At 39.4% G+C, this 19428-nt stretch overlaps 1 protein-coding gene across 1 annotated transcript; it reads right to left on the bottom strand.

The window, feature by feature from the left end:
- Positions 1-187: 187 nt before the first annotated feature.
- LOC140713682 (proteasome subunit alpha type-2) lies at positions 188-19304 on the bottom strand. Its single transcript, XM_073024063.1, has 8 exons — positions 19199-19304; positions 17489-17565; positions 15959-16091; positions 12283-12405; positions 8985-9066; positions 3920-3993; positions 2863-2920; positions 188-2757 (listed from the first exon to the last, which is right to left on the bottom strand). The coding sequence occupies exons 1-8, from the start codon at positions 19237-19239 to the stop codon at positions 2641-2643; spliced, it is 705 nt and encodes a 234-aa protein (XP_072880164.1). The 5' UTR covers positions 19240-19304; the 3' UTR covers positions 188-2640.
- Between the last annotated feature and the right edge of the window lie 124 nt (positions 19305-19428).

Genomic DNA, 19428 nt, shown 5'->3' with positions numbered 1-19428 from the left:
CTGTAATTGATATACTTATTATTTTTCTTCAATATTATTGTACTGCTGCTAAGTCAACAAATTTCACGACATGTCGGTGATAAAAACCCGATTCTGGTAAGTTGTGATAACTATAATACCTTTTCCAGAAAAACATTTAGATGGGATATTTGATGGAGGAATGAAATTAGACACATCAGGGATCAAATTGCTGAAATACGTTCATTAAAGAACTGCCTTTATTGAATATCAAACACAAGGGCGGAGATGCAACGATTCAACTGTAGAGAACACCAGATTAGTTTCAACTGAAGCACTGTGCGTAGTTTTGGTCACTGCATTCAACGTTCCCTCTTTTTTTTTACAGCTGCCGCGGATCAACCATTGCTCTGCGCAGGAAATTTTAACAGGGCTTGAAAACTGCGCGGCACTTTTATACGTTAAAAAAAATTCCAGCTGAGAGGCAAGGCTCTGTGCGTTGGGAGTATTTCAGTTACCGTATGGCCTCGCAGCTTAGAGGGAACAGTGACTGCATTGCAGGAGAGATTGCATTAGAGTATGGAGGACATTTAAGAATGGTGCCAGGGCTGGAGAACGTTGTTTTCTTTAGAACAATTGAGACAAAAGGCAAATTTAATATGGTACATAAAAAGGGGGAAAACAGGCAGAAATTATTTCCTTAAGCAGAGGTCAATAAACATTGTTTTGAGATATTTTTGCATAGGTTGATGGAGACAGAGGCCCACATTAACATTAAACAACCTGGATCTGAGTATTAAGTGCATAATTTACAAGCTATACACTGAAAACTGAGAAGATGGATTAGCCTTTATCTTTATGTACCAAATGGTTGTAAATCACCATAATTCCATGGAATCAGGCCATCCAAAATCAACCTCAGAAAAAAATTTCAATGAGCCTCTTTCATAATCTAAAGTTAAATCATGTTTTGCAGGAATTACTGAATTGAAAATTAGATATGGATAGGGCATAAAGTCAAACTGAAATGATAACCTGAGGTTTTTAGGACCGTACATAGCTTGTTTGCTAGGAAGAGAGTGTGAAAACAAGTTGTTCTGATTATAGTTATCTGGTATTTATACTGATCATAATATCGATCATGGATGATGGTCTTCAGCATCCTATCTACATAAAATTTACCAGTCTTTTTAGTGTCGCCTTTTGCTTCAGCCACTTCCCCTTATATTCATTTTTTTTCCTTCTAGTATGAAAGGAAGCCTCCCTTAATTCAACCTAAATTTCAAAAATTTCCTGTGATCTGATTAATTGGACTGTTAATGACTGCAAATGTGATTTTTGACACACACACTATATTATTTGGTCTTACTACTGGAACTGGAGAATGGTTTGATGGGGAGGTAGGGAAGAACACCCAACAAACTATGAAGTAACAAGGTTTATGAATTTGAGACATCTAGAATCAGACTGAAGGCAGTCATTTTGATGCAGAGACACACTCCAAAGATACCATATCCAATTGTGTAGCAGCTCATTAGTAGCAGATTGTAATATCAGCTTGGATTATGTGAAGTGCATCAACCACAGACAAAATCATCTGGCTTGGCTCAAGTTCAAGGACTCCATCAATGAACTTCAGCTGATACTATATGTAACAGCTACATTGAACATTCAGAGATTTGGACAAATTAGACCAAGATTATGACTGAGATGACAATGTATATTAAACAGGAAATTTACTTAGTTATTGTTCAGAATGAATGGAATATCATGTATGTGATTACTGACCATTTTCAAACCTTCTTTTGAATCAAAGCAGTTAATAAAGCTATTTGAGTGCAAGAATGCACACTTAAGTCCGGTGATGAATCAACAGAAATCCTTTCAATTTTGCACCATAGTATGGGTGCAGATAACAGTACAGCAAAGTTCGAGAAATTTTTCGTCAACAGTCCTTACACATTGCAGTTGTAATAACAGTTCATTAAAATAAAGCTTTGGAAAACTTTCCTTCCTAGGCAAGATTCTAGAAATGGGACTTATCACTTAGAGCTAAAAACAGGTGATTTTAGAATAACAAACAAAATAATTTAGGGATGGACCAGTTGGACTAATCAGGGTATATGTGCAATAAATTTTGTGTGGTATGCATGTAGAATTGAAAAACTCCAAAAAATGCACAAGCATCAGACAAGATTACAATGCATTTTCCCTATACTCTCCTCTATTGGTTCTGTAGGAAGAGATCTTAATCAATAATTCATTAACAGTCTCTTCTAATCCACAGGATAATGGTGGGTTAAAATACATTTTTAGAAAAACCTTGTGTAAGAAAACAGAAATGGTGTTAATTAAATCACAAAGAAAGACAAGTGCCAGAGGGCATGCAATTAAAAGCAGTGGCCTCATCAGGAGAAAAAAAAGATATGCAACTGTGGAAGAATAAACGATAAAATGTATAAACTGCTTTGTTTATAGACATGTAGAAAAAAATTAAATGAACAGACCTTTGCAAATTTGCTTTCATTTCTAAAACAAGGTTTATCAGTTCTTCGTGCAATAGTTTTACATTGCACTGACCATTTAACCATTGTCAAATCAGATAAGCTGAATAAAAAGTTAAATTGTAATCTGTAGTTGACCAGTATTTCTTTCAAATTAAAAAAAAAACTTTATTGAATGTTAAACTATAGTAGCTAGATAGTCTTTGACTTCTGCTGGAGAGAGTCTACGAAATCCTGCCTCATCACAAATTCCAACTTCTATATTATCTTCCGTCATCTGGCCTTCAAAGCTCTCCTGTTTGTGAAGGAAATATTTAAATCTGTAAGTATCATACTGCATATGCTATAAAAGGAATTTCAGACAAATCTTTTATTAACAGTAGAAGTCAAGGTATCTGACCTTCAGTGTTAGGATTGCTGTATGAATAGCATCTTCAAGTTCTAGGTCTTCATTGTACCTATAGTCAAAAAGTTGAATAAATGCCTTTTCTCCCAGAATCTTTAATCATTTCTAAAGCTTAAAAAAAAACATTAACTGCTTTTGGAAAAAATGATCATGCTCGAATCCACAATATATTGTAGACCATTTCCCCACTACTTTACATACTTCAGATACCAGAATTCATCAAAAGTACCAGCAGATTTCCTACATTTTAATTAATTAGCAAAGACAAGCAAAAAATGCAGTTCACCTTTCACCCTACCAGCCTCAGCATCTACCACAATCACTCCTGCCAGCTGCAACAAAGTCCCACTATCAGTTATATCATCCCTTCCCCACACATTTTTTCCTTTCCACAAGGACCACTGTCCATAGTTCACATACCTGTCCCAACCATCTCTTCCTTTCGCTGGTACTTATTCCCACAACATAGGAAGTGCCCAAATTTCTCTCATCATCTGCTCACCTTTTATCTATCCACAACTCTTCCAGCCACCCCCAACCAGTTCTATTAGCTTATCACAGTATCTGAACAGTCTTTTATCCCCTTCTCCAACAGGTTCCAATCATTCCTCCCTCATCACCTCCCCTGCTTAACAGATTCCACATCACCTTACTTACTACCTTTCATTACCTCCACCCATCCACTCTATGCTCTGCTCATCATTCTCCCACCCCCAGCTCCTGCCAGCCAAACCCTGCCTCACCCACCCTCTCACTTCTTTATACAGACTACTTCCCCTCTACCCTCCCAGTTCTGATAGGGGGCCTTGACTTGAAACATCAACCATCCCCTCTGTCTCTACAATGCTGACTGACTAGGTGAATCTCTCTAGTTTGATTTTTGCTTCAGATTACAGCATCTAGTCTCTTGAAAATTATTCAGCTTGCAATCTCAGGAGTTAGTTATCTTGATATGAAATTGGTCTAAGCTCCCCCCCTACCCCATATCCCTAGGCATCCATTCCCATTTCTTAGTATATTCATTGAAAATGAAGAGCAATTGCTGTTCTACCTCTTTTCAAGGAAGGTTTTTCCGTTGACGTAATTCTTTCCCATGGCTGTTGCCTTCCATGCAAAATAAGCACCCTATTGGAAAATACAATAGATAGATTGGAGAAGAAACAATTAATATTACAGGCTGATGGCCTCTCATTAGAAATGACCAGGTGGTCAATGTTTTCCTCTCCATAGATGCTGCCTGACTTGCTGAGTATTTCCATCATTCTCTAATATTTTATTTTTATTAACTTTACATCTTAGTTCCATTATTACCTTTGCTCGTCAGTTAAAATTAACATGCTTTTACCACCCTCTTAGCTGGCATGACCAGTTCAGTCCTTTAGTCTCTCTAGATCGCCACCCTATCACACACATTCTCTTCATTCTTCCCAAATATCTTTTTGTTTGCAATTTCAAAGATGTTTGAATTTTTTAAACTTTTAGTTATAAAATTTTTATACAGACCCCCCAAACAGTAGTAAGGATGTGGTCTACAAATTACAACGGGAGATAGAAAATGCATGCCAAAAGAGCAATGTTACAATAGTCACGGCAGATTTCAATATGCAGGTGAATTAGGAAAAATCAGGTGGGGGAGTTTCTAGAATGCCTGATCGGCTTTTTAGAGCAGTTTGTGGTTGAGCCCACTAGGGAATCAGCTTTTCTAAATTGGGTGTTGTGCAATGAATCAGAATTGCTTAAAACCCTTTGGGGCAAATGACCATAATATGATCCAATTCATCTTGAATTTTCAGAAGAAGTTTAAGTCAGATATATCAGTATTATAGTGAAGTAAAGAGAACTACAGAGGCATGAGAGAGGAGTTGGCCAAAATTGGAAAAGAACACTGGCAGGAATGACAGCTGAGCAGCAATGGCTGGAATTTCTGGAAGCAATTTGTAAGGCACAGGATATATACATCCCAAAGAGGAAGAAGTATTCTAAAGGCAAGGTGACACAACTGTAGCTAACAAGAGAAGTCAAAGCCAACATAAAAGATAAAGAGAGGGCATATAATAGAACAAAAATTAGTTGTAAATCAAAGAGTTAGGAAACTTCAATATACAAACAGAAGGCAACTAAAATTCATTAAGGTAAAGATGCAATACGAAAGTAAGCTAGCCAATAATATTAAAGATGATACTTAAGAGTTTCTTCAAATACATTAAAAGAGGCAAGAATGGGTATTGGACCACTGGAAAACGATGCTGGAAAGGTAGTAATGGGGGACAAGGAAATGGCGGACGAACCAATTAAGTATTTTGCATCAGTCTTCACTGTGCAAGACACTAGCAGTATGGCGAAAATTCCAGGTGTCAGGGGTCATGAAGTGTATAAAGCTATATTACTAGGGAGAAGATTCTTGGGAAACTGAAAGGTCTGAAGGTAAATAAGTCACTTGAAATAGATGATATACACCCCAGGGTTCTGAAAGAGGTGGCTGAAGAGATTGTGAAGGCATTAGTAATGATCTTTCAAGAATCACAAAATTCTGGAATGGTTCTGGAAAACTGGAAAAATCGCAAATGTCACTCCACTCTTCAAAAAGAGAGAGAGGCAGAAGAAAGGAAATTATAGACCAGTGAGTCTGACCTCAGTGGTTGGGAAGATGTTGAAGTCGATTGTTAAGGATGGGGTTTCAGGGTAGCTGGAGACACATGATAAAATACGCCGTAGTCAGCATAGTTTCCTCAAGGGAAAATCTTGCCTGGCAGATCTGTTGGAGCTTTTTAAAGAAATGACAAGCAGGATAGACAAAGGAGAATCAATTGATATTGTGTATTTGGATTTTCAGAAGGCCTTTGACAAGGTGCCACACATGATGCTGCTCAACAAGCTATGTGCCCATGGTATTACAGGAAAGATTCCAGCACGGATAAAACAGTAGCTGACTGGCAGGAGGCAAAGAGTGTGAATAAAAGGGAGCCTTTTCTGACTGGCTGCCAGTAACTAGTAGTGTTGCACACTGGTCTGTGTTGGGACTGATTCCTTTTATGTTACATGTCAATGATTTGAATGATGGAATTGATTGCTTTGTTGCAAAGTTTGCAGACAATATGAAGTGGAGGGGCAGATAATTTTGAGGAAGTAGACAGCCTAGAGGAAGGACTTAAGATGGGTTAGGGGAATGGGCTAAGAAACGGCAGGTGTAATAGTGTCGGGAAGTGTATGGTCATGCACTTTGGTAGAAGAAATTAAAGGGGGTAACTATTTTCTAAATGGAAAGAAAATTCAAAAACTGAGGCACAAGGGACTTGGGAGTGCTTGGGCAAGATTCCCTAAAGGTTAATTTGCAGGTTGAGTCTGTGGTGAGGAAGGCAAATGCATAGTTAGCATTCAAGAGGACGAGAACATAAAAGCAAGGATGCAATGTTGAGACTGGTTTACTGGCGAGGCCTCACTTGGGAGTATTGCGCACAGTTTCGGGCCCTTTTTCTTAGATAAGGCATGCTGAAACTGGAGAGAGTTCAAAGAAGGTTCACAAAAATTATTCCAAGTTTGAATGACTTGTCATAAGAAGAGTGTTTGAAGGCTCTGGACCCGTATTCACTGAAATTCAAAGGAATAAGGGGGTGACCTTTGAAACCTGTTGAATGGTGAAAAGCCATGATAGAGTAGATATGGAGAGGATGTCTCCTATGGTAAGAGTGTCTAAGACCAGAGGACACAGCCTCAGAATAGAGGGGTGTCCTTTTAGAACAGAAATGAGGATGAATTTCTTTAGCCAGAGTTGTGAATCTGTGGAATTCTTTGCCACAGGCAGCTGTGGAGTCCAAGTCTGTATGTACAGTGGCATGCAAAAGTTTGGGCTCCCCGGTCAAAATTTCTGTTACTGTGAATAGCTAAGCAAGTAAAAGATGACCTGATATCCAAAAAGTATAAAGTTAAAGATGACACATTTCTTTAATATTTTAAGCAAGATTACTTTTTTATTTCCATCTTTTACTGTTTCAAAATAACAAAAAAAAGGGCCCGAAGCAAAAGTTTGGGCACCCCGCATGGTCAATACTTAGTAACACCCCCTTTGGCAAGTATCACAGCTTGTAAAGGCTTTCTGTAGCCAGCTCAGAGTCTTTCAATTCTTGTTTGGGGGATTTTCACCCATTCTTCCTTGCAAAAGGCTTCTAGTTCTGTGAGATTCTTCAGCCGTCGTGCATGCATAGCTCTTTTGAGGTCTATCCACAGATTTTCAATTATGTTTAGGTTGGGGGACTGTGAGGGCCATGGCAAAACCTTCAGCTTGCGCCTCAAGGTAGTCCATTGTGGACCTTGAGGTGTGTTTAGGATCACTATCCTCTTTTCACCTTCAGCTTTTTTACAGACGGTGTGATGTTTGCTATTGAATTCATTCTTCCCCTACCAGTGAAATGTTCCCCGTGCCACTGGCTGCAACACAAGTCCAAAGCATGATCGATCCAGCCCCGTGCTTAACAGTTGGAAAGGTGTTCTTTTCATGAAATTCTGCACCCTTTTTTCTCCAAACATACCTTTGCTCATTGCGACCAAAAAATTCTATCTTAACTTCATCAGTCCACAGGACTTGTTTCCAAAATGCATCAGACTTGTTTAGATGTACTTTTGCAACCTTCTGACACTCAATTTTGTGGTGAGAATGCAGGAAAAGTTTTCTTCTGATGACTCTTCCATGAAGGTCATATTTGTGCATGTGTCGCTGCACAGTAGAACAGTGCACCATCACTCCAGAGTCCGCTAGATCTTCCTGAAGGTCTTTTGCAGTCAAACAGGAGTTTTGATTTGCCTTTCTAGCAATCCTACGAGCAATTCTCTCAGAAAGTTTTCTTGGTCTTCCAGACCTCAACTTGACTTCCACTGTTCTTGTTAACTGCCATTTCTTAATTACATTACGAACTGAGGAAACAGCTACCTGAAAACACTTTGCTATCCTCTTAGAGCCTTCTCCTGCTTTGTGGGCATCATTTATTTTAATGTTATTAATTTTTATTAATTTTATTTTAGTTTAGTGTTAGGCAGCTGCTTAGAGGAGCCCATGATTGGTGATTGTTGGGACAAAGTTTGAGGAGTCAGGGTATTCATAAAGCTTTGAAGTTTGCATCACCTGGCCTTTCCTAAAGATGACTGTGAACAAGCCATTGTCCTAACAAGCTAATTAAGTTCTGCGACCTTGGTAAAATTTAGATTTGACAGCTCAAATCTCTTGGAGTGTCCAAAATTTGCATGGTGCTTTCTTTTTTTTTGCTCTAAAAATGTACAAGACAAAAATAATACACTAATCTTGCTTAAAATGTTGAAAAGAAAGTTTCATCTTTAACTTTATGACTTTTGGAGATCAGTTCATCTTCTACTCACTTAACAATTCACAGTAACAGAAATTTTGACCCTGGGTGCCCAAACTTTTGCATGTCACTGTATATTTAAGGCAGAGGTTGATTCTTGATTGGTCAGAATGGGAGATTGGGGCTGAGAGGACAAATGGATCAATCAGCCAATATGAAACGGTGGAGCAGACTCGATGGACCAAATGACCTAATTCTGCTCCTATGTCTTATGCTTTAAGACTTTAAACAAAAGTACTAATCGTTTCTCTCCCCAGAAATATTGTCTGGTCCAACATTTTTCCTTTCATTCCAGATTTCAAACAACCTACAGGCCCTTTACTTTACAATTGCTCTGAATGCTGCTTTTGAGACCATCTGCCAATTAGAAGGCTTCAGCTAAAGCTTACAAGGAAATGAAATAAGAGGGACCAAGCATGTTTTCATATGGTGTTCTTAAGAGTTACAGATAGCAAGGTTTCATTGTATCAGCCTGGAATTAAATTGAAAAGTGAAAGCAAGCTAATAACCTATCCAGAATTCTAAAATCTTATTTCTGAAGGTTACTAGATCTAAATTCTATGCTATTCACAAGAACTGAAGCATATTATTGATGCTTTAATTTCTTACTAATTATACAGCAACTGATTGTTAGTACAAAATGTATTGTGTTTTATAAAAACAATGCCATTTGGGCAATTTTAATACAGATTGGTAATGATAGAACTTGTATTACACACAAAGAAAACTTGAGAAGAAACTATTTGAAAACAAAGTACTTACAGATGGATCAGACTGAAACAAATATGGCCTTCCTTCATCCCAACCAGCAATTAGTAAGGACACGCCAAACGGACGAACACCACTAAAAGGAAATAAATAAGCATCAATCCTCACATTAAAGGTCCTTCAGTTGATACAAATCTGTACATTTTGAGAGCTCAAACTGGCAATATATCCTCTGGCCACATTATTAGGTATGTCCTATACTTAATAAAATGTCCCACTGAGAGTGTGTATGTTCCTGTAGTTCATTCACTTCAATGTCCAATGTGTTGTGTATTCGGAGATGCTCTTCTGCACACCACTGTTGTAACATGTGGGTATTTGAATTAGTGTCATCATCCTGTCATGTTTGTTGCATCATTCTCTGTAAACTCTGGAGACTTGTGCATGAAACTCAGGAGATTTAGTTTGAGTTACTCATACCACACTGTCTGGCACCTACCATCATTTCACAGTCAGAGTCATTGAGAGTGCACTTCTTTCACATTATGGTATTTGGTCTGCACAACAACTGAACCTCTTGACCACATCTGCATGCTTTTATGCATTGAGTTTCTGTCACATTAACAAACAGGCGTATCTAATGAAGTAGTCAGAGTCTCATGTCGCATCAGGAAGATTCCCTCAGAATATCCAGGAACATTACACATCCCAAGAATTACTTTATGAAGTAAATGCTTGCTCCAATTGGAGCAATGAACAAATTTTAAATACCTGGTAGGAATCATTATGACCATTTAACAGACCACAAGTTTGAAGTTTTATTTTAAATTTTTACAAAGATCAAGCCTCAAATTTTCTATGCCCTTTTCATTACTTAGGTCGCAGAAGTACCATTATGAACAGAATATATTGCAAAATTGGTCACCCAAGCAAGTACTGGTTGAGGACCCCTTATCCAAAATGCTTGGTGCCAGAACTGCTTCAGATTTTGGAATATTTGCATCTATATATTGCGATATAGTTTGGAGATTAGATGCAAGTTTAAACATGAAATCCACTTACATTACCTATACAGGTTATGTATATAAACTGAAGGTAGTTTTATATATTTTTGATAACTTTGTGCATTAATTTCCAGTTCATCGTGGTAGATCTTTGCTTGTTTTATGATCAGCATACCACTAAGCAGCACATGTTCAAACACATTCTTTAAATAAATGACTGATATTGATTTTTCACTTTATTCAAGGTTTTTTTTTCCATTTTTCATAATCTTCTGATCAACATAGAACTTTAATGGTTCCTTAAAGTCATCACAGCTGGGGATGGTAGTGGGGATAAGTTCTCACTACAGAGTAAATATGCTCAATGGCATGCCACTCAAATAGCCTCTGACAACCACATCCAGCTCCTGGCCTTCACGTGTGGCTTAGCTAAGCTTGGCAGAAGCTTCTACTGACAGTAGAAGGAGCAAAGGCGGATTAATGGCATCTTTACTAGTCACCGAGCATATGGGGCTCATCAGCCATAGTTGGCAGCTCATCTAGAAGGAAAACTCTGATCTCAAACCTCCGCTGCCTTGTGGCTATACCCACTGACGGGAAAGGCTTTGGGAGTAAACACAGAAAAAATCCAGAGCTGGAGTCCTTACATGGAATTCAGCACTGATTGGCAAATCCAGCACGCTGCTGGTACTATACTCTATTGGTGTCTGCCATTCCTTTGGATTCATCAGATGAGTTGGGGGAAAGACTGCTGCAGGAGCATCAGGCTGTCTATATTGTAATAACCTGGCTTACAAATCATATGGACAGCTAGGGTGCAATATCCATGGTGGATGCCAAACAATGGAGGATCTTAGTGGCAGAACTTTAACAGTTTGTCCTTCTGCTTCTTTAGATGGTGATCATTATAACATCATACTCCTCTGTCAGATGCTTCACTTATACTGACGTCAAGTTTTAACAACTTGACATGTTTCCCTTTTTCTTTTCACTATTACCCACAGGGATAACTACAGGCCTTTCTGACATTTTCAACAATACAGAGCAGAGAATGTGCAAAGCACATGGTAATAACTGTGAGTAATGCACAAAAGTCTGGCAATAAAAACTGCTGAAAACAAACTGGTACCAACAGGGAACCGCTCAGGGTATGTGAGGTCACTTCTCAAAACCATCTGTGGTGCACAAGGACCTGTGCATCGCCTTGGAGCCTTCTGAGTGCCTTGGGGTTTTTCCATTTTTGGCGTCAGGTCCGCATTCAAGAAAATTTTGAATTTCAGAAGTTTTGGATAGTTGGATAAGGGGTGCTCCACTGTACATGTGTTTATATGAGAGATTTTAAAGTAACTGTTCCGGGTTTGAATGAACATTAGTGCAATGAACCCAAAGAAACAAACTTGTATGAAGTTCATAATTACAGAAAAACCAGCAAAAAATGGGTCTAAAATACAAATGGACTTTTTAGATCTTAAATCCATCAGAGCTTCCATTATTGGAGAAAATTCATCTTTCTCATCTCATTTATTTCCTACTTGAGGTTAGGAAATCTATTCTGATGAATGACATGCAGGTACAACAACTAATTAAGTTAACAGTAGGTTGGTCTTTAGTACAAGAAAAGCAATTTGCTTTAATCACATAAGGCTCCCCGTAGCTACTTAGAAGACCATGTATGTGGATCTTGCCTCTCTATCTAAAAAAGGGTGTATTTGCAATGGAGGGAATACAACAAAGATTCACCAGATTAGGTGGCAGGTTGATCATACGAATAGATGACAAGTGGATGCAACCTATACTTTGTAAGGTTTGACAGAATGAGAAACAATCGCACTGCTGTCTACAAACATGGAGCCACAGTGCAGATGCCAGCTGATGTTTCTCCTGAAGAGATATCTAGAATCAAGGATCACAGGCTCAAATTAAGAGGGTCAACAATTCTGAACAGCATTAAGAGGAAATTTCTTCACCAGAAAAAAACAATACCTTTGAAATTTTGTACCCAAGAGTCATTTAAGCTCATTCTATGCAAGACAAGTACCAATAGATTTTTAGACATTAAGCAAACTGGGAAATACATGTAATGTTAACAACTGGCACAGGGAAAAATGTCACCTGTGATTTTATTGAAGGACACAAAATTGCAAATAGTCTACACTTGCACCCATTTCTTAGCCAACAATCAAGGTAAATTAAGTCCTTAGAAGGCTGCCAATATCGAATGAATTTCAGCAAGCATAGGGTGAATCGAGAAAGTGAATAAAAGTTAGTAAACCAAATGTGGATCCTGTGCTTGTAGTGACCAATTGTAATTTAATTTTGATCATTTGGTAACCATATCACTGACTTACCCAGACTGTGTGTATTCCTGCATGACGGAAGCTACTCTCTGTACCAACTGAGCCGTGGGGATGGGTTCTTGATATACTAGGAAGTACTGTTGTGCCAACTTACGAGCCCGGCGAATCAATACCCTGTAGGGAACGTAAACTCAAATCAGCATATTAAAAGAAGGTAGATGTATTCCAAGTTCATTGAGTAGCTGGGATTCTACAGTGCTTTACAATGAATTCCACAGGTTCACCACCTCTTGGCGAAGATACTTCTCATCACAGACCCAAATATTTTGACACAACCTAAGGAGGGGAAACATTTCTGCATCGGGTCAGCCTAGCTCTGTCAAACTTTATGAAATTACATTCTCTCTCAATCTTCTATGCTGTAGTGATACAAGCTTCGTCAATATAATCTCTCATATGGCATCTCTGTTACCCCAAGAACCAGCACATATAAACTTTCTTGAAAAAAAGAAAACAAAAGCAAAATTGCCTAATATTCTACGTGTGGCTTCAGCAAAATATCCTTATTCCTATGTTCAAACCCTAGTGCAAAGATGGTGAATGTTCCACTTCCCTTAACACATTGCTGTGACTTAGCACTTGCTTTTAATAAATTGTGTATAATGGAGTATATACGTACATGAGAAATTCCCAATCTAACAATTTATTTTTCACAAAACATAGAAATCCTACAGCACAATACAGGCCCTTTGGCCCACAAAGCTGTGCCGAACATGTCCTTACCTTAGAAATTACCTAGGCTTTACCCATAGCCCTCTATTTTTCTAAGCTCCATGTAGCCATCCAGGAGTCTCTTAAAAGAACCTATCGTTTCCCCCTCCATCGCCGCTGCCGGCAGCCCATTCTGCTCACTTACCACTCTCTGCGTAAAAAACTTACTCTGACATCTCCTCTGTGCCTGCTTCCAAACAACTTAAAATATATGCCCTCCTGTTTTAGCCATTTCAGCCCTGGAAAAAAGCCTCTGATTATCCACACAATCAATGACTCTCATCATCTTATACACCTCTATCAGGTCACCTCTCATCCTCTATCGCTCCAAGGAGAAAAGGCCGAGTTCACTCAACCTATTCTCATGAGGCATGCTCCCCAATCCAGGCAACATGCTTGTAAATCTCCTCTGCACCCTTTCTACGGTTTCCACGTCCTTCCTGTAGTGAGGCGACCAGAATTGAGCACACTACTACAAGTGGGGTCTGACCAGGGTATTATATAGCTGCAACATTACCTCTCAGCTCTTAAATTCAATCCCACGATTGATGAAGGCCATATGTCTTCTTAACCACAGAGTCAATCTGCGCAGCAGCTTTGAGTGTCCAATGGACTTGGACCCCAAGATCCCTCTGATCCTCCACACTGCCAATAGTCCTGACATTAATGCTATATTCTGACATCATATTTGACCTACCAAAATGAACTACCGGTACCTCACACTTATCTGGGTTGAACTCCATCTGCCACTTCTCAGCCCAGTTTTGCATCCCATCAATGTCCCGCTGTAACCTATGACAGCCCTCCACACTACCCACAACACCCCCAACCTTTGTATCTTCAGCAAATTTACTAATCCATCCTTCCACTTCCTCATCCAGGTCATTTATAAAAATCACGAAGAGTAGGGGTCCCAGGACAATCCCTGAAGCACTCCACTGGTCATCAGCCTCCATGCATCCGTAGTGGATTTATCCATATTTACTGCATATCATTGTATTCAGCCACTCACTTGATCTACCCGATTCACCCTGATGCCTCTGTATTCACAATTTATCACCCACTCAGTGTAGTGTAATTGGCAATTTTTAAGATATTATATTTGAATACCTAACCAAATTACTGACATACCCAAAATAGTTGAACTGCACTGATCCTTGATATTGCCTGCCTTTTTGAAAAACATTCATTCACACTATCTTTTTTATCAACCAAATTTCCATCCATGTCAATATATAACCCTCAATACAATGCACTTTAAATTTGCACATTAAACTTTGAGAGATTTTATCAAAAGTTTTTCTGAAGTTTCAAGTTGCAATTTGTGTATGACAAACAGCATTATACCTGCATCTACAAACAAAAAAGAAGAAAAGTAAGTAATTGGTGTCCTTTCTCACTGCTACATGTTTTTACTTTCTGAATGCCTTTGAGGATAAACAACTGCTTCTCCAAAAGACATTAGAGAATCTGAAGAACTTCTTCAATCTGTGTAACTCCTTTAAAATTTTCCCAATGTGTTTTAGAATCTAGTTCCATACCATCTGGCCCCAGATACTCCATCTCAAGTCAAGTCAAGTCACTTTTTATTGTCATTTCCACCATAACTGCTGGTACAATACACAGTAAAAACAAGATTTTTTCAGGACCATGGTGCTACATGAACAATACAAACACTACACTGAACTATGTAAACCAACACAAAAACTACACTAGACTACAGACCTACCCAGGACTGCATAAGTACACAGAACAGTGCAGGCATTACAATAAATAATAAACAAGACAATAGGCACAGCAGAGGTCAGTAGGTTGGTAGTCTGATGGCTTGGGGGAAAATCTGTTACATAAATAAATAGCTGAATGGCGGCGTCCGGGATTCCGTCCGTTTCTGTACTCCCACCGAGTATTTCGTTGCCACAGATGTAGTCCAATTTAATGCCCATTGGAGAGCAGAATGGATGGGAGAGCCGGCCGGCTAGGGCTTACTTTTTTCCTGGCACAGACTCCTACCCACTCGCCTCGCTTCTGCGCACTCCGCTTACAATGTCTCCACCTCCGGCCACCGGCATCAGGCGACTCTGAAGACTGCAGGCCCGATCACCTCAGCAAGCAGACATTGGAAAGCAGAATGGACGGGAGAGCCGGCCGGCTAGGGCTTACTTTTTTCCTGGCATGGACTCCTGCCTGCTCGCCTCGCTTCCGCTTCTTTGCACACCACTTACGACATCTCCAACTCCAGCCACTGGCATCAGGCGACTCCCAGGACTGCAGGCCCGATTCCCTCAGCAAGCCGAGGTCGCACAATCCACCCAACAGATTTTCATGAAGGTTTGTTTTTGGGTGATCTCTGTATTGTAGCAGTATCTGGCGATGGTAGATAGTCGCTCTGTTATCCATTGCCCTAAACCCTAATTGTGCCTTAAAATTAAATTAAAAAACTAAATCAAAGTAGTACCAGATCCGAAAGTCCGCTGCTGCCGTGTGCCACACCCCCTACAGGATGGATCTGCAGATCTGCTGTTAGTAAAAGCACCACACAGCTTTGTATATTTTACTGTTTCAATCAGCAGTGAGGATGCAGTGTCCAACTTGTTATCTCTGCTGCCCAACTGCATTAAGCCATCACTTAGAATAAATGGCCGGGATACCATAGAATTTGGAACATCCAAGGCCAGGATAACCAATGAGTTGTAACCAATTACCTCATTCCCCTTATTATTCATACTTCCTTAACTCAACATTTACCGGTGTTGATCGATGTCACAGAATGCAGTATACCTCAGTGATATTGGAATGAACAGTCAGCTTGCTAAAGTCTACAATTCAAAAAACTGACGACAAAGGGTTTTTCTGATAAAAAAAACGGAAATATCAGAAACCAAGGAATCCAAAACTCCTTTCCTAGAATCTATCAAGAGAAAAAAGAATTTTCATGTTAACTTGTGTCACCTACCTGTAGTCCGGACCCATTCCACTATACACCATTCCTATGTGTTTTGTGATTGGTTCCACTTTGTGCACACTCTGTTCGTCATAAAGAATAGATTTCTGTTTCTTCTCTGTTGCCAGAACAACACCATTCGATGCTGAGAATTTGTAAAAAAAAAGTATAGTCAGAATTGCAAACAAATGAATAGAATATATTCACACACACTCGTGTATCTACACACACACACATGTAGATCTTCATATTTCAATAGAACAAATTAATTTGCATTTAGCACTACTCATGCCCTCTGTACACCTCAGCGGATTAATTCTGTATTGTGGTCTCTCATCACGACGCAATCCCAAATTTTGGAACATTAAGGGAACACAGGAATATGGGGCTAGAATGTGAAAATGATAGTAAGGTAAGTGAAGTGGGTGGGTGCAGCAAAATTCCTACCTATACTCATACTTTAATTTGAGGAAAACCAGTTAAAGTGGATATGCAGTATGTTATCTCAAATAATAGACAGTCTGAGCATAACACGATGACGTGTGCCTGAACATCTTATAAAGACAGCTATTTCTGACAGTGGCATTCAGAAAAATAGCAGCTAGTTTGCATATATCAAATGCGATACTTTAGTTTTGCGTACTTACTTGAGCAATTAACATACTATGGAATATTTATCACTAAATTCTGATTTAGTGAAAAAACAGCATCAAAATTATATCACTCCATTCAATTTGTCAAGTAACAAAAGCATTTATTCCCTATGTTAATCGCTTTTTCATTTATTAGTTATTTCCAATTTACTAATTCCTTTGAGAAACCTCGGTTCTGCAGGTTATAGATATTAATAAGTAAACGTATACAAGACTTTGAGCTTTCTTGTACCTCATTAAATACTCATATTAACAATATGTGAACCAGTTTGCATCTTCCAGAAAGATTCAAGAAGACAGCTGTACTTTTATTCACTAGGGTTTTGTAAGTAATCATAGTAGAGGCAAGCCATGTTGGGGAGTGGAATGGTTGAGTTCCTAGCAATCTATCCATATCAAGACTTAATGCCATGTCATCAGCTCATGTGTCAAGAAACATAAGTTGAGAAAAAATGATGTATTTACTTTTCTTCCCTCCCACATAAATTACATGAATAATTTTATTCTGCAACTGAAGTTTTTCTGTAGTACTTTGAATTCTGCAAGGGCAAATTTATGTAAACAAAACAGGTGTAAGGTGGAGAGGGGATTACCCAAGATCCTCTTTTCCGATATCAAAGTAACAAATTATCTCATGTTCCAGACCAATCAATTGTCATTCCATCAACTACACATGAAAAATCAAGATACAACTATTGGCAACATGGGAGCATTTTTTACTGCAGTGGTTCAAGGCAGTGTTCCAGCTATTTTATCTCAAGTAATCACTTGCCTCATTAACAATACCCATTTCCTATTTTGAGATACTGCCATTTTTTCCACAGTTAAGTACCTAACACAGATAGGAAAACAGAGTCCAATTACGTGGCCGTAATATTATTGTGCATACCTTTAATTCCAACTGCTGGAGCTCCTGCAGCTACAGCTGCCAAAGCATACTCAATCTGGACAAGTTTCCCTGAAGGACTGCAAGATACAAAAATTAATTAGTATAACTGAGTGTGAAATAAACTTTTTTTTCTAACTTTCCTTTGCAAAGTACACTGATAATCTGGGGTGTTTGGGACTTTGATTGTGTCAGACTCCTTAGATTTTGTGGACCATTGTATATTATTCATTAATAACACAACATATTCATTTTTCTTTGATGTTACATAGTACAATCAAGTTTCCAGTGAATCCACTGAGCAGAAAGGAAGAGTAGGATCTGCGGCCCCAGTGCGCATAAAAGGAGCATGGGGAACATCCGATGAGATAAACTTTGAAATTCAGGACCTCCAATGGACTCAGATTTACTGCAAGTAACTTTTTAAACCTAATAGCTATACATGAGTAGGCCTCAAATCTAATTTCCTCAACAAGCATTTCAAGATGATTACATTTCAAAGCACAAAACAATTGTGATGCTCACTAATTGATGTTTAATTATAATTTTCAGTACATACCAGGAATGTGACCTAGTAATAACAACACACAACGAATCAATAGAATTGATTTAGCTTTCAGTTAAAGGTTTTTTCTTGGTTGGAGTTCATCCAAAAGATTAACTTCCAGCTCTAGCATTGAAAAAAAACCTAAGTTTCTTCCTAGCCCCAGTAATATCAGAGGACTCAAAACTGACGGCAAAGGCCTGAAGAGCATAAGCAGGTAAAGTGAAAGCATGATAAGAATTTGCAAGGGATGAAGAACAAAAAATATTCTTCAATTCAAAAAGAAACGGAGAAGGATTTTTCTTTGCAATTGAACTGACTGAGGTGCGTAGGTCTGAAGTCACAAAGTGATGGCAACTTTCCTTGCCTAAACGATATTAATAACCAGAATAGTTTCATCCCCGCTACTTTTATAGCTACTTGTTTGTTTCTACTTTGCAATACTGAAATAATTGTTGGCAGTTTCCAGCAACTGTATTACGCCCTCATAGCCTATACAAAATAGTCACGAGCAGAAAGAAAGCAAACCTTTAAGAATTTTCAAATATTTCAAAAGCTGGTTAAAACGCACACAGATCAGACATCTGAATTTTCTTTGAATTTACTGTTCCAATCCCAATACTTCCCGTAGTCCGGCCACTCCACTCCAATCTTCATACCGAAAGCGAAACTAAGTCGCTCCTCAGTTCACCCTCAAGTATTCGGGGTAAAGCAGGGGCGAGGAACGCAGTAGGTCAGCAACAATCTGCTGGAGGAACTAAGGGGGTCGCGAGCCATCGGGAGGGGAGGAATAGTGGGAATTCCTTTCGAAAGATTGCACCAGGACCAATTCCTTCCTACCTACCTACCCACCCCCGCCCCTCCAGCCCTCCCTCCCTCCGTCGATGCTACTCAGCTAACTGAGGTTTCTCCAGCAGATTGTTTGTTGCTCCTGATCCCAGCACTCGTAGTCGCTTGTCTTTCTCTCTCTCTCTGCAATGAACCGACAACCCGATTAGGCCCTGGGTGCCCGGTGCCAGCGGAGAGCACCAGTGACATTGCACTTTGTAATATCGAAGCCCCAGTCATATCGATGCGGGAGATGCAGACAGCATAACAGGTGCAACAGCTGCGCCAGCACCAGGGTCCCATCCATTGCAGAAGAGCTGAAGGGTTGAAGCCCCACTTACCTGAACGTGGTGAGGGAGAAACTGTACCCGCGATCCGCCATCTTTCCGCCGCTCACCCTCTGGAACGATGGGAGCACTTGTTTACGTCACTCGGCCACTGGCGAATGGAACTACAACTGCTGGTTGTAGAAACAACGGAATGGGTGCGCAGGAGGGATGCTGGGAGTTGTAGTTTTCTCTGAACCCAGCGCTCGGCGCTATTCCGCCGGTGAACTCACACGTGACCACGA

Source organism: Hemitrygon akajei, chromosome 20 (genome assembly GCF_048418815.1).
Source record: "Hemitrygon akajei chromosome 20, sHemAka1.3, whole genome shotgun sequence".
Lineage (NCBI taxonomy): Eukaryota > Metazoa > Chordata > Chondrichthyes > Myliobatiformes > Dasyatidae > Hemitrygon > Hemitrygon akajei.
This window is presented reverse-complemented; position numbering and strand designations above follow the sequence as displayed.